The sequence below is a fragment of the Rhinolophus sinicus genome, linkage group LG13, assembly GCF_036562045.2.
Source record: "Rhinolophus sinicus isolate RSC01 linkage group LG13, ASM3656204v1, whole genome shotgun sequence".
Taxonomy (NCBI): Eukaryota; Metazoa; Chordata; class Mammalia; order Chiroptera; family Rhinolophidae; genus Rhinolophus; species Rhinolophus sinicus.
Window position 1 is genome coordinate 50,544,588 of NC_133762.1, and position 16,776 is coordinate 50,561,363.

At 36.4% G+C, this 16,776-nt stretch overlaps 1 protein-coding gene across 9 annotated transcripts in view; it reads right to left on the reverse strand.

The window, feature by feature from the left end:
- The window catches only part of TASP1 (taspase 1), a 251,926-nt gene that overhangs the window by 198,295 nt on the left and 36,855 nt on the right, over positions 1-16,776 (reverse strand). For all 9 annotated transcript variants that reach the window (XR_002139222.2, XM_019752062.2, XM_019752061.2 and 6 more), the window contains 2 exons: positions 5,800-5,920; positions 573-657 (listed from right to left, as the gene is read on the reverse strand). Coding sequence is in view for 8 of the 9 variants with exons in the window: in XM_019752062.2 (XP_019607621.1) it covers positions 573-657; positions 5,800-5,920 (206 nt within the window). In the remaining variant the exon portion in view is untranslated. The remainder of the gene's footprint in view (positions 1-572; positions 658-5,799; positions 5,921-16,776) is intronic.

The following is a 16,776-nucleotide window of genomic DNA, read 5'->3' on the forward strand; positions in this document are numbered from 1 at the left end:
CACTGTTAATTATTGGAGCTGGATGACAGGTTCATGAGGGCTCTTTGTAATATTTTCTCTACTTTCATAAATACTTGAAAAGTTTGAAGTTTTTTTAATCAAAATTGTATGCCAATGCAGGAGAAAAGATGTGATCTTACTAATCTTAGTGTCACAGTGTGTTTCTCTAGAAGAGAAAAAGTAAGTACTTTTATTCTCAGAACTTCTCAAGATTAAAAATTAGTTTAGACTCTGGACTCAAATATATAAGATACTTTTAAAGTTTCATAATAAAAAAAACCCAGTTGAGCACTTTGCAACAGCAAAAAACTGCCTATAATCAACTATAAAACCAAAAATTAACTCTGATCTCTTTTCTGCTTTAATCCATAATATTCTTTTCTGCCCAGAATTCTATCAAGTGTACAAAGTGTTCCAAGATCAGAGAACAAAGTGAGTCTTCAACTCAAAAGTAAGCTACTGCTGTTGTGTAACCAACAACATCAACCTTCTATGGAAAAAAACAGCCTTCAAATACGACATGCACCAAAGACCAAAGACCCAGGGAAAGTCAGGCAGAACAAAGTGGTTACCAGGGAGGAATTCGACCAGCGGAGAGCTTGCCTTTCTGCCCTTCACACAAGAGTCTGTTTGCAACTGAGACTGGGTTCTTGATTCCTATAAAATAAAATTGGCAGAAAATGAAGTCAGAAAAATGTCTTCAAGTTTCCCACTCAGTTTTACGGTACTTTCAATAAGACAACTTTTCAATATCTTGGTAAACTCTTATATACTGATGAAAACCCTGAATTATCATGAACAATACAGATCAAATCAACAAATATATGAATACCTAGCAGATGCAAGAAACGAACAAATATAAAACACATTATTCCCATGTTTTCTCATATGCTACAGCAACAAAGACTGAATTTGAAATAATACATATTTAAATAAGGTCCCTTGTTAATAGATTTCAGAGTAATAGAATAGAAAAATAAACTAAAAATGCAGCATCTACTATCAAAACCATGAATTTCCTCTAAGAAATAAACATGATTATTACAAACTGTTTCAAATTTACTTGGGGAGAAAAATTAATGGCCTAAAATTTTAAATCTTACCTGCAAGAGAGACAAAATAACGAGAAAGTCTTACAGATGAGTACAGGTGAGGAGAAGAGACCCAATATGTACAAGACTATAACCTAAAATATGGTTCTGATTGTTTCCAGGAGGGAAAACAGAATGTGAAAAGTGAGAAGAGGACACTTACCTGGGAGGAATGATAAGACAGTAAGTATTAGTGTGAAAAACATTGTCAGGATGACAATGATGATGGTGACAGAAAACACTGACAGAAACTTAGTATCTAATTCTAATTAATATGTGCCAGGCACAGCACCAAACCCTTAAATGTACCAGATTGTTTAACTGATCACTTCACTCCATTATATAAATATACTTATGAATGCTATCTGATTACTGAGAAAACAGTTGCAGAGGGTGAAGTTACGTGCCCAAGATCACAGCACTAAGGTTTTAACAGAGGCAGCTAACGCCAGAGGCGTTAGGCCCTTCACCACTAACCTAAGAATGCCTCTCAGGTCACTGTAAATACAAAAAAACATCAGCAGTGGGATATAAAGAGGTTATAAAAACTCAAATTAAGACCATTAGATTGACGTAAAACAAAACTAACTACATATTTAGTTATTAATAAATACCAAAAACTTCTGTCACACACAAAAAAGTATGAAATACTGAAAGAAGGAAAAGCTCAGGTGTCTGTACTGTTTTCCCCAAAATAAGACCTAGCTGGACCATCAGCTCTAATGTGTCTTTTGGAGCAAAAATTAATATAAGACCCAGTCATATTTTACTGTAATATAAGACGGGGTCTTATAATATAATATAATACCAGGTCTTGTATTAATTTTTGTTCCAAAAGATGCATCAGAGCTGATGGTTCGGCTAGGTCTTATTTTTCGGGGAAACACGATACTAGCTCTTCAAATATATTTCTGTATATGATAATTCAATATTGTAAAGACATTAATAATTGCCAAATTCACTTATAAATTCAAAACTTAAAAAAGATTTCTATGATATATAGCAAGCTAACTCAAATTCATCAGGAAGATAAAACTTTGAAGAAAAATTAAGAGGTACCATTTCTTATTAAAAGTTATTCTAATCATAAGGTGTACTTTGGGTACAAAATAGATAATTATATATATCAACAGAATAGAATAAAGCTAAAGTTTTGACATAGACACATGTGAATTTGGATATTTAATACATGATAAAGATAGTATTTCAGATGAGCAGAATAGGGATAGATTATATATAAGAGGTAGAAATAACACAGAGTGCTGGGCGTCAGACTATTTTATAACTGTGCTGGCTATCAATTTATTGCTTCTCAGCTACAAATTCACCCTTTGTTGCCTGATCTGTGAAAACGGGTATGGGCCCTTGAAACGTTTCCTTTGCCAGCTGGCACACTGGTGAGCTTTGTCAGTAGAGGGCACTGGAGACACACTGCAGAAGGAAGATGTGGTTTGCTGGCCAGGCTCCGGGACAGCCCCCACTTTTCTCCAGTTTGGCCCACATGATAGGCTCTAGAGCTACGTAAGTGCCTGCAGGGCACAGTTTTCCCCAGCTCAGGATTCAGGCCACAGCAGCACAGCTGAGAGCCCCAGAAAGAACATGACTGTCCCCAGCTCAAGTCATAGATTCCCACATCTCATCCTCAGCCCCCATATAGCAAAGTGCCCTGTGGGGTTGGCTGCCTAGAGGGCCCAGTCTTTATCCTGCCCAGCACATGTTTAATTCTCCTGGCCTCCTGACCTCCGTATGCCCACGTACCAGGCTGAGCTCACCTGCACCCTACAGGATTGTTCTTGCTCTCACAGTGGCTGTGGCTTCGGTAACCCAGCAATTTCTCTGCCTGACAGTGGGCAGCAACCATACCTTCTACCACAGGGTATGAACTCCCTTCAAGTTTATTCTTACTTGGGTATTCCTTCTGACCTAGGATACACTTTGAGTTCTCTTTCCATCTTTATGTAGTTACTCTCCTATCAATATTCAATAATTCTTTATATTAAACTTTATATTTAAACTACTGTGCGGTTTCTGTCTTCTTGTTGGACCCAGATTGATAGAGTAACCTTGACAAACTACTAAATCTCTCGTGTGTCTCAGTTACCTCACCTGTAAATGGGGATAAAAGTACTAACCTCAGAAGGTTATTGTAAGAACTAGATGATTTACCGTATTTTGCCATGTATAATGCACACCCACGTTTTTGGCCCAAACTTTCAGGGGAAAAAAATCTTTCATTTTACTTTTTTTCTATTGAAATGTTTATTTGTTTCCATTTAGATACTTGTTTTTTGTATTGTAAAGGAATTTTAGCACTTATTTTTTAACATATTATAGTACAAGAAATTTTATGTAACAAATAATTACAAAAGACAAGAACAAGGGACAAGAAATTTTATGTACCAGTAACAAATTTATGGAATTTACACATCATAAATGACAAAGAACTCTTCATCGCTGCAAGTTCGTCATAAGTTCAACAAAACCAATTATCGTATTCCAGGGTATTACTTTGTATGTGGATATCGTTATTGATTTCTAGAGTTACACTTTTAACTCCTAAGTACAAATAAATGAATTAAAAATATATAGATATGGAATTAGTACTGTCCATGTATAATGAACATCCTTATTTCTCCCTCACAAATTTGGGCAAAAAAGTGCACATTATACATGGCAAAATACAGTAACATATATATAAAACTACTGGAGAACAATGCATAGTATGTAGTAGTCACTCACTAAATGGTAATTATTATTGTTTTAATGTTATTCACTAAATTATGTAGGGACAATTTGTTGGTCATTTCAGAAAAAATATACAATGCATTCAAGAGGCAAACAAAAATAAATTATACAGGTATTAGAAGAAATCACAGGTGATTAGAAGAAAATATAGGTGAGAAAAACCTTAAGAAATGCAAAATATAAAAGCTACAAAAGAGAAATAAGTTTGACAAATAAAATTTTTTAATTACAATATGATAAAGCCCATTGTAGAGTTTTAAAAGGCAAGCCGCACAAGTATAAACAGTCAGTTCACAGAAAAATGTTAATGGCCTTTAAACATATGAAACTTCCTTAAATACCAAAAAATTTCATAGTAAAACAAATTAAAATCAAAACTAATTGAAATATCCTTTCTTACCTATCACACAAATCAGAAAGATATAGAATACTGAAACAAACGAATAATCAAATAGACCTAAGTTATATATAGAACACGTACCCAACAACTGCAAAATACATACTCTTTTGAAGTTCACATGGAACATTTATCAAAACACACCATAAGCTGAGACATAAAGCAAGTCTCAAAAAGCTTCAAGGGATTGGAATCATACAGTGTATGTTCTCTGACCACAGTGAAATTAAACTCGAAGTCAATAAAGAAAGCTAACTAAAAAGGTCTTCAGGCAAATAAATGTGAACACTCATATGAGAAAAATAAATTCCTTGAAAACAAATAAGAAAAAGAAAATACAGTCTTATAACTCTTAAAGAAATTGAATCCCGTTTTTTTAAAACTTCCCACATACAAACAAACAAAAAAAACTACATTACTAATTTAGGATGACTAATGAATTCTTCCAAATAATTAAAAAGAAATCACTCCAACCGTACACAAACTCTTTCAAAGATCAGAAAAAAAAAAAAATCCTCAACTCATTTGATGAGGACAGCGATAACAACATGATTCTAAAATCTGAAAAGAAAACTATAAGAAAAGGAAATGAAACCCAGTCTATTATAGACATAGAGGTCAAAACCTTTAACATCCTCAAATAAAATCCAGAATATAAAAAAATAAAAACTTACGAACAAGATAGCTTTATGCCAAGAAAGAACATTCCAAAATCAATAATAAATTTCATTTTATTTTTAACAAAACAAAGGGGAATAATCCATATCTCAATAGATGCAGAAAAGCACTTCATGATATTCAATACCGATTTATAACACAAATTAAGATTAAAAAGGAACTTCTTCAATCTGATCAAAAGAATCTATGGAAATCCTACGGCTGCATATAGAGTGGTGAAATATTTAGTGTTCTCCCTCTAAGACCAGGAACAAAGCAAAGATGTTGCTACACTACCACCATTTATATTCAACATTGCACTGGATGTCACAGCCAGTATAATAATGCAAGAAAAAGGTAAACATTTAAACATTGGAAAGGAAAAAGCGAAACTGTCATGATTCACAGGTAATATGATCATGTATATAGAAATTCTAAGGGAATCTATCTTTTTTTTTTTAACTTTAATATGTACTAGGAAACCAAAAAATTTGCGTGACTCGCTTTATTGCAACATTCACTTTATTGAGGTGGTCTGGAACAGAGCCCACAATATCTCCGAAGTATGCCTCAGAAATTTAAATTTTAATTTTTTAACAATAAAAATATTTCAAATAATTGTAAAATTAATAGAATATGCTAACACATTTTAAATGTCTATAATCTCTTGAGAGGATGAAGAATGATCAAACTCTAACAAAGACTTGCACATATGCTATTTCACTGTTTTTTTTAAACTATTCATAGCTAAGAGTTCATGTTTTAAATTCAGTAAAAGAAAAAAATGTTTGTTTTCAACACTATTCCAAGCAAGAATGGCAGAAAAGACTGGACTAAGTCTTTAGGCAGCATGGAATGGTAATAGAGTTTTCTAAAGAATAGAGATAGTGTGTTATAATGTCCACATACCACTCAGTGCTCCAACAGCTCCAAAATTTAAGGATTTTCCATCCATTATGCTGGCATCACACTCAATTTCACCCAATAGATTCAGATTAGATCCCATTCCTGCATTTGTAAAAGGAGAATCCTAAAAGATAAAAACAAATATTAAAATACCATTAGTCTTAAAAAAAGATTTATGGTCAATTCTTCATACACTGTTACATAAATTAGAAAGGGAAAGAATACTTCCTAACTCATTCTATGGTACCAATACTATTGTGATTCCAAAACAAAACAAAGACATCATGAGGAAAGAATATTACATACCAATATCCCTTATCAATATTGACACAAAAATCCTCAAGGAAATACTAGAACACCAAATGCAGCAAAACACAAAACAATTATACACCACAAACAAGAGGGATCCCAGGAAAGCAAGTTTTGTTTAACATTATATGAAACTTACCATGTAATATAGGTAATAAACTCACCATGAATGTACTTCACCATGTTAATAAAGGACATAAAAAAAAAGATCATGTCAACAGACATAAAAGGAATTTGACAAAATCCAACCTCCTGTCACGAGAAAAACACTCAACAAAATAGAAATAGAAGGGAACTTCCTTAATATGATGAAGGGCACCTATAAAAAGTTCAGAGTAACAATCATAATTAATTGTGACAGATGAATGCTTTCCCCTAAGAACAGCAACAATACAATACAGCAATGTTCACTCTTACTACTTCTATTCAACATTATACTGGATATTCTAGACAGGACAATTAGGCAAGAGCACCTGCATTGGAAAGGAAGAAGTAAAGCTATCTCTACTTGAAGATGACATGATCTTGTATACAAAAATATACTCAGGACTTCATTAAAAAACTATTAGAACTGATAAAAAATTTCAACACGGTTGCAAAATACAAGATCAATATACAAAAACCAATTTTATTTCTACACACTAGCAATGAACAATCCAAAAATGAAATTAAGAAAACAATTTCACTTAGAATAACAGCAAAAAGAATAAAATGCTCAGGAATAAATTTAACAAAAGAAGTGTAAAACCTGTACACTGAAAACTACAAAACATGTTGGGAAAAAAACATTAGACTTAAACAAATGGAAAGACAGCCATGCACATAGATCAGACTTAATATCTTTAACAGGGCAATACTTCCAAGTTAATCTGACTCAACACAATCCCTTATCAAATCCTACCTGCCTTTTTTTGCAAAAATTGACAAACTAATCCTAAAATTCATATGGAAATGCAAGAGATTCAGAATAGGCAAAACAATCTTGAAAAGAAAAAAAAAATTGTAAGTCTCACACTTCTAGGTTTTATAACTTTCTACACAACTATAGCAATCAAGACAGTGTAATACAGGGGCAGCTGGATGGCTCGATTATTTAGAGAGTGAGCTCTCAACAACAAGGTTGTGGGTTCAATTCCCACATGGGATGGTGGGCTGTGCACCTCTGCAACTAAGATTGAAAACAGTGACTGGACTTGGAGCTGAGCTGCGCCCTCTACAACTAGATTGAAGGACAACGACTTGGAGCTGATGGACCCTGGAGAAACACACAATGTTCCCCAATTTAAAAAAATTAAAAAAAAATAAAAGGCAGAATGATACAAAGATATAGTTAAGGATAAACATACAGATCTATGCAATAGAATTGAGAGTCTAGATATAAGTCTTCCATTTATGGCCAATTCAACACGGATGCCAAAACAATTCAATAAAGAAAGGATAGTCTTTTCTATAAATGGTGCTGGAACAAGTAGATATCCATATGCAAAGAAATGAAGTTAGACTCTATCTCATACAATACACAAAAATTAACTCAAAGTAGACATACAGATGGCAAACAAACATATGAAAAAATGGTCAACCTCACTAATCATTAGAGAAATGCAAGTAAAAACCACAATGAGATACCACCTCATCCCAGTCTAAATGGCTATCATCAATAAATCATAACCCAGTGCTAGAGAGGATGTGGAGAAAAGGGAACCCTTGTGCACTGTTGGTGGGATTGCAGATTGGTGCAGCCACTATGGAAAACAGTATGGAGGTATCTCAAAAATCTAAAAATGGAACTACATTATGACCCAGCAATTCCACGCCTAGGTATCTATACAGAGAAATCCAAAACTCTAATTCAAAAGAATTTATGCACCCCTATGTTTATTGCTGCACTATACACAATAGCCAAGACATGGAAACAACCGAAATGCCCATCGGTAGACGACTGCATTAAGAAACTGTGGTACATTTATACAATGGAGTATTATGCAGCCATAAAGAAGTATGAAATCTTACCATTTGCAACAACATGGATGGACCTAGAGAACATTATGTTAAGTGAAATAAGTCAGACAGAGAAAGACAAATGCCATATGATCTCACTTATATGTAGAATCTAAAGAAAAGAATAAATGAACAAACTAATCAGAAACTGTCTCAGAGACATAGAAGAAAAATGGAGGGTTGCTTGATGGGAGGGGGTGGGGTTAAGGGGGAAGGTGAGGGGATTAGAAAGCACAATTGGTAACCACAAAACTTCCACGGGGATACAAAAGTCAATTTGGGGAATGTAATCAATACTGTTGTAAAGATTTTGTAGGGTGTCCAAAGGACACTTGTCTTATTAGGGAGACCACCTCAGGGATGATGTAGATACCTGATCACTGCACTATACATCTGAAGCTGGAGCTTAACAGTAATGAATGTCAACTATAACATATATATATATATACACACACACACATATATATACACATTTATACATATACATACAGTGTATATATATAACTGTATATATATATATGTATATATATATACAGTTACAAGAAACAGTGTACAGCATTAGGAATAGAGACAGTAGAAAAATAATGGCTGTATGCGATGTCAGAAGGGCAGTAGATTGGGGGAGAGGGGATATCACTGTGTGAGGGATATAAATGATAAATGTCTATTACATTGTTTTGGACACCTGAAACTAATAGAAAAAATTAACTCAAAGTGGATCAAAGACCTAGATATAAGGGCTAAAACTATAAAATCCTTCAAAGAAAACAAAGGGGCAAATGTTCATGACCTTGGATTAAACAATGGTTTCTTATATATGACACCACAGCATAGCAACCAAAGTAAACTGGACTTCATTAAAATTAGAAACTTTGTATTTCAAAGTACACCATATAAAATGTAGAAAAAAACTCACAGAATGGGAAAAAACTCCAAATTATTAATCTCATAAGAGATCTGTATCCAGGATATATAAAAAATTCCTACAACTTTAAAATAAAAAGACAACAGAATTTAAAAATGGACAAAAGATATCAATGAACTTTTCTCCGAAGAAGAAATGTAAATGGCCAATAAGCTCATGAAAAGATGCTTGCCATCATTAGTCCTCAGAGAAAGGCAAATCTAAACCACAATAAAACACTACTTCACATCCACAATTCCACTTAAAAAAAATGAAAAGATTCAGAAAAACAGATTTGCTGCAAGTATAAAGATATTCGAACACTCAACATTGCTAGTGTGAATGTAAAATGGTATAGCCACTTTTGAAAACATCTGGAAGCTCCTCAAAAAGTTAAACGTGGTTAACACTGATCCAACAATTCTTCTTCTACATATATTCCCAAGAGAAATGAATTGTCTATATAAAACCTGTACACGAAGATCATAGCAACTTTACTCTATATTCATTCTCCGGCATTACTGATCAAATGTCCATCAACTGATGAATGAGTAAGTAAAATATAGTATATCTATACAATGCAGTATTAATCAGCAACAAAACGTAATGAAGTACTGATATATGACACAATATGGATGAACCTTCAAAACATTATACTAAATGAAAAAAGCCAGTCACAAAAGACCACATCTCGGATGATCCCATTTATAAGAAATGTGCAGAATAGGCAAATCCATAAAGAAGATCAGTGGTTGCCACTGCCAGGGTTGGGAAGAGGGGGAATGTGGAGTGACAGATAATAGGCACTGCGTTTCTTTTTGAGTTGATGAAAAAGAACGAAAGTCAGATGGTGGTGACAGCTGCAGAACTTTATGAATACAACTAAAAACCTGTGAACTGTATACCATACAAGGGTGAATTTTATGGCATATGAATTACATCTCAAAAAAGATACTATACAGAAAAAAACACTTATGTCAACAAGGTAAACATAAGGCCTGGAATCAGAGGCCAGCCATGTATTTGGAATCTAAAAGAAAAACACTACCTTGCTTTACTAATACAGTGAGTAAAGTTTTAAAAAATATATACCACTAGATTTAAAAAATCAAGACTGTATCATACATGATCTCCAGAGAACATGCGAAAAAGCTAATAATATAAAATCTTAACAAAAAAATAAACATCATGAGGACAAAGTCCCAAAAGACTTCCTTTTTTAAATAGGAGGTGACAGATGGGTAAGTAAAATGAGATTAGAGAGAGAGTAGAGAGACACTCCTTAAAATCACTGCATAGAAGAAGAGACTACTCCAAAATAACTGAGGGCCATAAAATATGAACAAACTAACTCACATTCCAGAAATCTGAGTAAATCCAGAAAATTAACTCTGCTCTAAGGTAAGACCAATGTTGCCTAGGAAAACAGGGCAATTTTGATCAACCTAAAGATCATCAAATCCCAAATCATCTACAAATGGTTCCAGTTTCCTGGGTTTATACCAAATCCAAGAAAAACTGAACACATTAAAACCTTCCTATTGTGCACCTATAACTTCAGCAAAGGGCTCAGGGATTTAAGACCAGGGCTTTTGTCCTAATGCAGTTAGATACTTTAATTGTCCACAGAATTTTAAAAGTAAGATCACAGTGTAAGAAATAACAAAAAGATCCTATAATTAAATAGAAAATGAATTATACAGATGACAAATACTTCGAGCACTCAAAAGGAAATGGCTCACTCTGAGATGGAGAAATTAACAGCAGGCTTTCTGGAGAATGCTAAACAAAAGCAAAGACTAACTAGCCAGTTAGTGGAATTGGCTAGTTAACTGGCCAGTTAGGTGGAATTCCAGTTGGAGGAAATGATGGGAGCAACGTGGAGGTAATAGCCACAGAAGACACATTCAGCAAAGAGGGTTGGCTGGAGCCAAATATTGCCCCATATCACTCATCAGAATCTGGACTTGAACTTGAGGAGGGAGTGACATCATAAAAATGGAAGCGTGAGGTGAGCCTCTTGGAATCTCCCCTGGAATTTACAACAAACTGAACAACTATAACTCCACAAAGGACTCCATGCGCAGCAGACAGGCAAAACTAAGAGAAACACCACTGAAATTACCTAAAGCTGGGCAAATTGCACGAGCAGGGGGAGGAGGAAAGGGAGAAGTGCGGAGACTGAGCCACGCGGGCGCAGGATGCAGGCTTGCTCAGTGCTCTGAGCTCCTGCATCCCGGAACTACCGCAGCTGCGGGAGAGGGAGGAACTCAGACTGCTAGGGCTCCGCTTATGGCCCACAGGGCTGAGGGGACAGCATATAACACGGCTGAACCCAATGCTCACGGCAGAGACCTCAGAGAAAAGACTAAGGGAAGAAGGCTGAAAACTGCGGTTTAAGCCCTCACTGCCGAGCAGAGAACGGAAGCCATAGGCACTGAGAATAGCCACCCCCTACTTACCTTCCCAAAGTTCACCCCGCCCCCACCTGACCAGTGCTAGAAGTGGAACAGTAGCAGTGTCAGATCAAAAGAACAGATTATTTGCAGTTCTGAAAACTGTGTTCCGCAGACACAGATTCGCAGCCCAACTAGTTCCGGCAAAGGGGAGGGAGCTGTGGAAGGAGGACAGGCTGTTGTGGTGGTCACTGCCATTGCTGGAGGCCACCTCTCCAAACCTACCCTGCCCCAGTCCCCACTTATCTGGGCGGATCCCTGCAGGAGTAAACAGAGATGCTGAAACACATGGGCTCTGAATCTAGTGCAAGAAAAGCTGTGGAACTTCAAAAGCTCTCCGCATCCCCACACCGATGGAGCACCTCATGACCTAGGTGAACACAGCCAGTTCGAAAAGACCACATCTCGGATGATCCCATTTATAAGAAATGTGCAGAATAGGCAAATCCATAAAGTAGATCAGTGGTTGCCACTGCCAGGGTTGGGAAGAGGGGGAATGTGGAGTGACAGATAATAGGCACTGCGTTTCTTTTTGAGTTGATGAAAAAGAACGAAAGTCAGATGGTGGTGACAGCTGCAGAACTTTATGAATACAACTAAAAACCTGTGAACTGTATACCATAAAAGGGTGAATTTTATGGCATATGAATTACATCTCAAAAAAGATACTATACAGAAAAAAACACTTATGTCAACAAGGTAAACATAAGGCCTGGAATCAGAGGCCAGCCATGTATTTGGAATCTAAAAGAAAAACACTACCTTGCTTTACTAATACAGTGAGTAAAGTTTTAAAAAATATATACCACTAGATTTAAAAAATCAAGACTGTATCATACATGATCTCCAGAGAACATGTGAAAAAGCTAATAATATAAAATCTTAACAAAAAAATAAACATCATGAGGACAAAGTCCCAAAAGACTTCCTTTTTTAAATAGGAGGTGACAGATGGGTAAGTAAAATGAGATTAGAGAGAGAGTAGAGAGACACTCCTTAAAATCACTGCATAGAAGAAGAGACTACTCCAAAATAACTGAGGGCCATAAAATATGAACAAACTACCTCACATTCCAGAAATCTGAGTAAATCCAGAAAATTAACTCTGCTCTAAGGTAAGACCAATGTTGCCTAGGAAAACAGGGCAATTTTGATCAACCTAAAGATCATCAAATCCCAAATCATCTACAAATGGTTCCAGTTTCCTGGGTTTATACCAAATCCAAGAAAAACTGAACACATTAAAACCTTCCTATTGTGCACCTATAACTTCAGCAAAGGGCTCAGGGATTTAAGACCAGGGCTTTTGTCCTAATGCAGTTAGATACTTTAATTGTCCACAGAATTTTAAAAGTAAGATCACAGTGTAAGAAATAACAAAAAGATCCTATAATTAAATAGAAAATGAATTATACAGATGACAAATACTTCGAGCACTCAAAACAAATTGGCTCACTCTGAGATGGAGAAATTAACAGCAGGCTTTCTGGAGAATGCTAAACAAAAGCAAAGACTAACTAGCCAGTTAGTGGAATTGGCTAGTTAACTGACCAGTTAGGTGGAATTCCAGTTGGAGGAAATGATGGGAGCAACGTGGAGGTAATAGCCACAGAAGACACATTCAGCAAAGAGGGTTGGCTGGAGCCAAATATTGCCCCATATCACTCATCAGAATCTGGACTTGAACTTGAGGAGGGAGTGACGTCATAAAAATGGAAGCGTGAGGTGAGCCTCTTGGAATCTCCCCTGGAATTTACAACAAACTGAACAACTATAACTCCACAAAGGACTCCATGCGCAGCAGACAGGCAAAACTAAGAGAAACACCACTGAAATCACCTAAAGCTGGGCAAATTGCACGAGCAGGGGGAGGAGGAAAGGGAGAAGTGCGGAGACTGAGCCACGCGGGCGCAGGATGCAGACCTAGCTCAGTGCTCCGAGCTCCTGCATCCCGGAACTACCGCAGCTGCGGGAGAGAGAAGAACTCGGACTGCTAGGGCTCCGCTTATGGCCCACAGGGCTGAGGGGAGAGCATATAACACGGCTGAACCCAATGCTCACGGCAGAGACCTCAGAGAAAAGACTAAGGGAAGAAGGCTGAAAACTGCGGTTTAAGCCCTCACTGCCGAGCAGAGAACGGAAGCCATAGGCACTGAGAATAGCCACCCCCTACTTACCTTCCCAAAGTTCACCCCGCCCCCACCTGACCAGTGCTAGAAGTGGAACAGTAGCAGTGTCAGATCAAAAGAACAGATTATTTGCAGTTCTGAAAACTGTGTTCCGCAGACACAGATTATTCAGCAGAAACTCTACAAGCCAGGAGGAAGTAGAACCAAATATTCAAACTATTGAAAGAGAAAAATTATGAGCCAAAAATAATATATCCAGCAAAGATATCCTTTAGATATGAAGGAGGAATAAAGACCTTTCCAGACATACAGAAGCTCAGGGAATTTTCTAACACACGACCTGTACTACAAGAAATACTAAAGGAAGCTATTCGACCACCATCAACAGGGACAGTTTGTGGCAACCAAAACATAAAAAGGGGGAGAGTAAAGGCCTGAACCGGAATATGGGAATGGAGAAAGTAAGCATGCTAAGGAAAATGGAATATTCTAAACATCAAATTTTCTTTTACATAAACTTAAGGGTAACTACTCAAAAAAAAAAATCCAGAACTGAAATATATACTATAATAAAAGAAGAAACAGATGGAAAAAAACAAAGAATACCATGACACAGAAATAACAGACAACAACAAAAAGGCAAAGAAATAATGGAGGCACAGTCTTACCAGAAAACTAAAGAAAAAATGATAGGAAATCCTCACATATCAATAATCACCCTAAATGTAAATGGACTAATCTTCCCAATAAAAAGGCACAGAACAGCAGACTAGATCAAAAAACTAAACCCAACCATATGCTGTCTCCAAGAGACACATCTCAGCTACAAGGACAAGCATAGACTCAAAGCGAAAGGGTGGAAATTGACACTCCAAGCAAACGATATCCAGAGAAAATCAGGTGTAGCCATACTGATATCAGATGAAACAGACTTCAGGGTGAAAGAGGTAACAAGAGATAAAGATGAAAATTTCATAATGGTAAAGGGGACTATACAACAAGAAGACATAACAGTTAACAATATTTATGCCCCCAATCAAGGAGCACCGAAATATACCAAGCAACTACTAACAGAACTAAAGGGAGAAATTGACCAAAACACAATTATACTAGGGGACTTAAATACATCATTGACAGCTATGAATAGATCATCCAAACAGAAAATAAATAACAAAATAGCAGCCCTAAATGACACATTAGATGAAATGGACATAATTGACATCTATAGAGCACTTCATCCTAAAACATCAGACTATACATTTTATTCTAGTGTACATGGAACATTCTCAAGGATAGACCATATTTTGGGACATAAAACGCCTCAACAAATTTAAGAAGATTGAAATCATACCAAGCAAGTTTTCTGATAACAAGGCTTTGAAATTGGATATCAACTGCAAAAAGAAAGCAGTAGAAACCACAAATATGTGGAGATTGAACAACATACTTTTAAAGAACGACACGGTAAAAGAAGAAATAAAAGGAGAGATCAAAAGATACATAGAAACAAATGAGAATAAAAATACATCCTATCGAAATTTTTGGGATGCAGCGAAAGCAGTTGTTTTTTCTGTTTGTTTGTTTTTTTTATTGGGGAAGGGGAACGGGACTTTTTATTGGGGAAAGTGTGTACTTCCAGGCCTTTTTTCAAGTCAAGTTGTTGCCCTTTCAATCTTAGTTGTGGAGGGTGCCGTTCAGCTTCAAGTTGTTGTCCTTTCAGTCTTAGTTGTGGAGGGCGCAGCTCAGCTCCAGGTCCAGATGCCGTTTTCTAGTTGCAGGGGGCACAGCTCACCATCCCTTGCGAGAGTCGAACCAGCAACCTTGTGGTTGAGAGGACGCATTCCAAACAACTAAGCCATCTGGGAGCTCAGCAGCAGCTCAGCTCAAGGTGCCGTGTTCGATCTTAGTTGCAGGGGGAGGAGCCCACCATCCCTTGTGGGACTCGAGGAGTTGAACCAGCAACCTTGTGGTTGAGAGCCCACTAGCCCATGTGGCCGAACCGGCAGCCTTTGGAGTTAGGAGCATGGAGCTCTAACCCCCCAAGCCACCAGGCCAGCCCAAAAGCAGTTTTAAGAGGGAAATTTATAATCTTACCGGCCTATCTCAAGAAACAAGAAAAATCCCAGATAAATAACCTCACGTTACACCTTGAGGAACTAGAAAAAGAAAAACAAATGAAACCCAAAGTCAGCAGAAGGACAGAAATAATAAAAATTAGAGCAGAACTAAATGAAATAGAGAACAAAAAGACAATAGAAAAATTAATGCGACATAGAGCTGGTTCTTTGAAAACAGTAATAAAATTGACAAACCCTTCGCTAGACTCACTAAAATAAAAAGAGAAAAGACACTAATAAACAAAATCAGAATGAAAGAGGGGAAGTTATCACTGATGCCACAGAAATAGAAAGGATCATCCAAGAATACTATGAAGGAGAAACAGAAAGGATCATCCAAGAATACCATATTTAATAACCTAGACGAAATGGACAAGTTCTTAGAAACATATAGCCTTCCTGGGCTGAACCATGAAGAACTAGAAAATCTAAACAGACGGATCACCAGTAACAAAATTGAATCAGTCATCCAAAACACTACCCAAAGCAAAAGTCCGGGACCAGATGGCTTCACTAGTGAATTCTACCAAACCTTCAAAGAGGATCTAATACCTGCCCTGCTCAAACTCTTCGAAAAAATTGAAGAAGAGACAGCACTCCCTAACTCACTTTATGAAGCCAACATTACTCTGATACCAAAACCTGGTAAGGATAACACAAAAAAAGAAAACTACAGACCAATATCTCTGATGAATACAGATGCAAAAATCCTAAACAAAATTCTACAAAATCGAATACATTAAAAAGCAATACATTAAAAAGATTATTCATCACAACCAAGTGGGGTTTATCCCAGGGGTATAAGGATGGTTCAACAATGCAAATCCATCAATGTAATACATCACATAAACAAAATAAAGGACAAAAATCATATGATAATATCAATTGATGCAGAAAAAGCATTTAACAAGATACAACATCCATTTATGATTAAAACACTTAATAAAATGGTATAGAAGGAAAATACCTTAACATAATAAAGGCCATATATGACAAGCCCTCAGCTAATCTCATAATTAATGGTGAAAAACTGAAGCACTTTGCTCTACGTTCAGGAACACGACAGA